At 32.7% G+C, this 6,179-nt stretch overlaps 1 protein-coding gene across 1 annotated transcript; it reads left to right on the forward strand.

Moving 5' to 3' along the window:
- The first annotated feature begins 3,291 nt into the window (after positions 1–3,291).
- Positions 3,292–5,568, forward strand: LOC126723927 (uncharacterized). Its single transcript, XM_050427950.1, has 3 exons — positions 3,292–3,412; positions 4,928–5,155; positions 5,265–5,568. Exons 1-3 carry the CDS (start codon positions 3,359–3,361, stop codon positions 5,397–5,399), a joined length of 417 nt encoding a protein of 138 aa, XP_050283907.1. The 5' UTR covers positions 3,292–3,358; the 3' UTR covers positions 5,400–5,568.
- The last annotated feature ends 611 nt before the right edge of the window (positions 5,569–6,179 follow it).

Below are 6,179 nucleotides of genomic sequence, written 5' to 3' on the forward strand. Positions count from 1 at the left end.
TTTATGTTGAGACATGTGTGTGCTTATATCCTTATTATTGCTGCATTGATTTAACCAAGATATTTCATATTTTTGTTAAATTGAAAAACTAAAAATTCAACTATTTTGTGCTAATGGAAGAAATTGTTTATTACTTTTTGTGTTTGTTGGGAATGCAAAGCCTAAAACAAGGATGCAAGACACAAACAAATCTTGTTCTTCCTCGCCAAGCGGCTCTCCCTTGAGAACTGGACGTTGTACACTTCAATCAATTCTTGATGATGGGGAGCCTAATGAAGAGGATGGAAGTTATGTCGCCATTGTGAAGGATTAGACATTTTGTACTAATTTAGTAGCCTTTTTAATTTCTTAGACTTGTTGGATTAATTTGTTGGTTTGTAATTATTCTAAGCCTTTTTAGCCTTTTGTAATTTCTTAGCCTTTTTAATTTGTTGTTTGTGGAGGATAAGACATTTTGTAATTTCTTAGACTTGTGGGATTTATTTTGTAACTTTTTAATTTCTTGAACTTGTTGGATTTGTGATACTTATTTCTTGGACTTGTTGGATTTATTTTATTTTTATGTTTATCTGGTGATTTTACTATGATTTTGTTGATTAATGATTAAATGGTTATCTTAGATAGGTGATTTATTGATTTAAAATCTTAGTTATGATTTATTGATTTATAGATGTATAATTAATAGGTGATTTATTAATTTATGATTAACCTATGATTTGGCTACCATATAACGTGGCCTAAATGCCAAATTTTGGCATTTAGGCCACGTTATATGGCTTGAATGGGCTGAATCTAGGCAAAAAAATCTTAATGGGCTTCAATTTTTTTTTTTTTTTTTGGTTGGGCCAAATTTAGGCCCAAGCTGCTAAACAGGGCCCGCAGGTCGAGTTCGGGTCCGGACCCGTAAGTCAAGTCCGAGTATGCAAAAACCCGGCCCATTGCCGTTCCTACTCATAGCATCATCCCCAAGACTTTGGAAGATGAATTTCTATTTCTACGCTCATGATGGTAGTCCTCGTCATACGAGAAAGACTCATTAGGAAGAGTCCTTGATTTGCGTCTATAACTACCATCCTTCTCACCGTTAGAAGAAAAGTCAGAAATGGAGGGAGTTCGCCTTCTCCGTTCGTTGCACAACTTCCTCTTTAAATGATCAATCTCCAGCTGCATGTCCTTAGCATTCTTCTCATGAGAGATGCGGCTCCCACCCCAAGACTGGCTCCTAGTATGGGTAGTGTGCACATTTCCCTCCCGGTCTCTTCTTTGTTCAAGATCACGAAAATGATCTTGACGTTGAGACCCCATAGATTCTACCTAGTGGAGACCTAAACCTACCATAGTTGGACGTTAAACTCACTACAACACCATAATTCTCTACAGACGATGCCAATTATAAGGATGCAATTCGAGTCCCTAGCCCAAGTGATGGATGAACTTAGGTCTAAAAAACTCAATACAATGAATTTGTAAAGAGTAGGTTGGAAAACTAGGTTTTAATGAGTTGGACAACAAGTGAAATGGATTCAGGTAGTAAGAAAAGGAAGATAAACTGATTTCAACTAAAGAAAATCGTCCTCAGCAAAGTCCGAAAAGATCAATTCTTATATATTTCTCTTAAGTTTGATTACAAATTTAGTTCTTGATTGCTACAGTGTTTTTCTCTTATTTTCTCGATCCTCCACTCTCAGAGTTTCTCTTCCATTTTATACCATCTTTCCCTTTCATCTCCACCTTCCACGTACAGATCAAATTGTAAGTATTGATCCTTATTCCATCAGCACCTTCTTAAAGTCTTTAGGTAGTAGCTGTAAGGCTGAAAGGGTGAAAGTTACTGTTCAGGAATCACTTCCTCATCAATGTGGTTAGAGAGTTAGCTACAGAGCATTTAATACGGTGATAGCAGCGTTCCCTTGAGATATTTCATAACCTTTCTCTATCTTGTTTCTTCCTGATACTTATCCTCATTGATGGAATGATCTAGAATGTTACTCTTGATAACAGACCACACCTTCTGACCTCGACTTTGCTCAGTCGAGGAGGGGTTCTTCCTCAGACCACCCTTCTGGATGACCTTAACCGGATTTCACCGCTTCGCTTACTAACACAGATCCTTATGAAAGTGTTTACCCATCCTCGAATTGGGCTCCTGGGCTTAACACCCCTACAATTGTTATGAACAATTTCTTACTAGTTCTCATTAAGGCCTACCAATAACATCACTTTTTTATTTACCAATAATCACTAATCATATCAACAGTTTATAAAAGTTTTTGTAAAAAAGTTTGTCTTTCTAGCATTTTGCCAAAAGTGGATTATTTAAAAAAAAAAAAAAAAAAAAAAAAAAAAAAACCTTAACTCCAAAAGTGTGGTTGTAGCATTAATCTTACCACAATCCTTTTTTTTTTTTTTTACTCCTTCAATTTCCGCAATTCAATTGCCACAATTGAGTTTTTTTTTTTTAATCCTCACTTTTTGGCAAAATGCTAGAGATACAAACTTTTTTACAAAAACTTTCATAAACTATTGATGTGATGAGTAATTATTGGTAAATAAAAAAGTGATGTTATTGATGGGCTTTAATGAGAACCAGTAAGAAATTGGCCATAACAATAGTTTGTAAAAAAATATGGTAAAATAGTATGTGGTCGTAGCATTACTCTTGCTACAGTTCAGTTTTTTTTTTTAATCCTCTAATTTTTGCAATTCAATTGCCACAATTCAATTTTTTTATTTTTTATTTTTGCCAATATCATTACCGAAATTATTTTTTCTTTCTCCCACATCCGTCACATCATTTCTCTCTCCTCTCTCCTACTTTTTCTCAGAATTTCGGCAATAGCGTTATTGAAATTCGCTCCTTTCCTAATTTTGCCAAATAAGTTTGAACAGTACTCAAAATATTCAGCCAAAAGATTCATAGCCATCAAACATTCTAACATATCTTCCCCTTTCTTTCTTATCTTCATCATCAACAAACATTCAAACATAACATAGCTGTATCAGTATCAGTATGTATCTGACAGAGTGACACCAACCGTGTAATAAAAAAAACACCATAATACGTACGAGCCCATTCCTCATCCATTGCATGGCTTACGTGTGGTGCATCATGCATGATCATTATCCTCATCTTTAAACCCCCATACCAGCATATCTTCCACGTGTCATCATCTTCCTCCATTGACTTTGACACTACTCTAGATGATGGACACGTGGCATGATGTAATTATTAATATCTCACCCTTTTTAAGGGTACCTCTTAGTCCAAGCAGATTGGTACCAATTATCTGAGAAAAAAGAGAAGCAAAGGAACAAAGGAATTCAGTTTGTTTCCATTGTGTATTTGCTATATTTGCTGATGGCTGTCATGGAGGAACCCATTCTTTCTAGGCTTGATCGTCTGGATAACATAGTAAGTCTATCTAACTACATAATTAGATTCAATTTTTTTTAGGTAAATTCGGATTTAATTTTGAGTTTAGCTTTGTACTGGATCTGTTAAGATGATTACGTAATTAAAAATGAATAGGTGTTACTATCTTGACAAGTTCAATTTAACTATATAAACATTGGATCCAAGATATGTAAATTGAGATTATAAGCAATAGTACACTAGCTATGTAAATTGGGATTAAAAGCAATATTATACTATTTAATATATTTATAATTCAGACGAAGAATTAAACACTAGGTCATGCATAGAGCTATAGAAAGAAATGTAATCTTACAAATCAAAAACTTAGCTGAAAATGATTAACTAATATTATTTTTTTTCTCCATTTTAACTTAGAGGATTCTATTCTTTGTTTTGGAATGTATATGCGGTATATATTGAATTCACTTCTATGATAGAAAGCTTGATCAATCTACTAAGCTTTATTGATTTTGGGAATTGGAGATACTTTGCTTGTGTTTAGAAAAGCTTGGTGATAGGCTTCATTAATTAGAAATGTTTTCTTCTTTTTGACAAAGAGTCACAGAGTCATAATCACCATTATGTTTTCTGAAAACTTGATATATATCATTGTGTAGGAAATCATTTTCTCTTTTGGAAAAGCTTGATAAAGACATTATACCTAGAGATAAACCAAGATCAAGTCTAGGCAGTACTTATGGTGGTGAGAATGACATTAGCTTAAAATTTTGTCAAATGTTGCCCCAAATAACTTCGAGGCTTATATAGCTTGGTCCAAGTAAACTAAGAAACTTTTATCTCATATTCAAAAAATATGAAAATTATAAATGATGAGAATCACTGTCCTAAATAATTACTGACTTGGTTCAAAAGCCACGCCTTGTTCCTTAATTAGGGTCAACTGATAAAGAAAATATTTGGTCATTACATCATTAATCAAGTTGTAATCACCTCTATTATTTCTCTAATAATTAGTTTTTATTTTACCTAATTTTGATTACATCATACATAGGGTACTTATCTTCATGTTACTTGTATTATGCAACATAATGCCTCAAATATCAATAAGATACTAAAAAATATAAGTATTTTCAAGCTTCAATCCAATAAAACAATTTTTTCTCAAAATTGACCTACTCTCATATAAGAAGAAATGGCAATAAAATAGTTCATAGTTTGGCTAGATTAGCAGTTAATTACCTAAACTTACCTAGATTGTGGTGTGTGAAAGGAGGATGTTCCTCCACAAGTTCGATCTATTATTCTGGCTAATTTGGATGTTTTGTCTTAATAAAGTTTAATATATTTTCTTCTTAAAAAAAAATTGCCTTGAATAAAAATACCCTTTTAGATATGTAAACAAATAACAGAAAATAAATGAATGGACCAAATTATTCCATTGTTAAAATTGAATTAGGCTTTATTTTTTTAATTAAAAGAAAAAAATTGAAAGTTTATTTATTTATTTTATGTACAATTTTTGATAAGCACTTGTCAATTACATGGCATCAGTTGAGGCATTTGGAGGAAATTAGAGGGTGTAACAGGTCCCCAAAGAGCTCTTGTGCATCCACAACATCAAGTGGGACCGTCATAAGTGATGGAAACATGTCATCCCTTGATTTTTCCCCAAGGAGCCTAGAGAAGCGCTGCCGTCCGATCAACCATGTGAAGATTGAGGCTGAAGTGAAAGGAACACTCATAGAGAGGCTTGATCATGCAGAAGAACGTGTACTAAAGGTAAAAACCTAGGATATAAAAATTACATGAACCAATTCTGACCGTTTGATTAATGATATAGGGAGGATAGGGTGTATGTTAATCTGACGTGCCCAATATATTATATCAGTTGTGTTTGCAATTGGAGGAGCAATTAGAGGCAGAGAGAAAAATAAAGGAGAAAACTGAGAAGAAAACCCACAAGAAGAAGGGACTAAAGCAATTTGTCCAACAATGTGTGAAGGGATCGATAAGGATATCATAAAGCCAGAACTCACTAAATAAGTAGATTGATGAATTTTTTTTCCTTGAATTTCTCCCACTTTTGGTTGAGAGTTTTGTATATATGGATGAAAACCTTGTGTCAAGTGTTTTAGGTGAAACAATTAGTGAAAAAATAAAATAATAAAATACACCTGATAAAATTTTCCACATGTTAATAATAAACATAAAGGTGAAGTTCCTTAGTTTATCGTTTATTATTTTTAACAAGCTATAAAAATGTTGGAAAAAGTTGTGTTCATCATTAATTGCTTCAATTATGTAAAATGTGGTGGTAAGTTGTAAACAAATTCTATGATCATATCTAAAATTTTTACAGTCATATCTAAATTCATTAGGAACCTATTCTCTCATATTCATTCAGAAGTTATGAAATGTATTAAGAAACAATGTCATAACATTGTCTCTCTTAGGTAATTTAGATATGACTGTAAAAATATTGTCTCTCTTATTAGGTAATTTGATGTGATAATTTATAAAAAATATTATTATTTTATGTAAAACTACTGTTATGTTTATACGTAGTGTTATGTTTATATTCATGTGTTTTCTTCCTCCTCTTTATATAAAATAAGGTGATAACTTGTGAAAAAACTAATGCTGGCTTTTAAGTAGCTCAGTATTGGTAAATAAACGTAGCATATGCATATGATTCACCGTATATCATGGTATTCAAATAAACTTGCATTTCCTGAATTGTTGTCAATTGTTTGAAACTATACGTGTTTATTAGTAAAATATCCATTTATTGTGGAAGAGTTAA

Source organism: Quercus robur, chromosome 4, assembly GCF_932294415.1.
Source record: "Quercus robur chromosome 4, dhQueRobu3.1, whole genome shotgun sequence".
NCBI lineage: Eukaryota > Viridiplantae > Streptophyta > Magnoliopsida > Fagales > Fagaceae > Quercus > Quercus robur.

What these genes read in the sequence shown, in the direction of transcription:
- LOC126723927 (XM_050427950.1), top strand. Translation starts at nt 3,359, where the DNA reads ATGGCTGTCATGGAGGAACCCATTCTTTCTAGGCTTGATCGTCTGGAT. An exon ending in TTGATCGTCTGGATAACATA is followed by an intron (nt 3,413 to 4,927) that starts GTAAGTCTATCT and finishes ACATGGCATCAG; the next exon opens with TTGAGGCATTTGGAGGAAAT. An exon ending in CAGAAGAACGTGTACTAAAG is followed by an intron (nt 5,156 to 5,264) that starts GTAAAAACCTAG and finishes ATATTATATCAG; the next exon opens with TTGTGTTTGCAATTGGAGGA.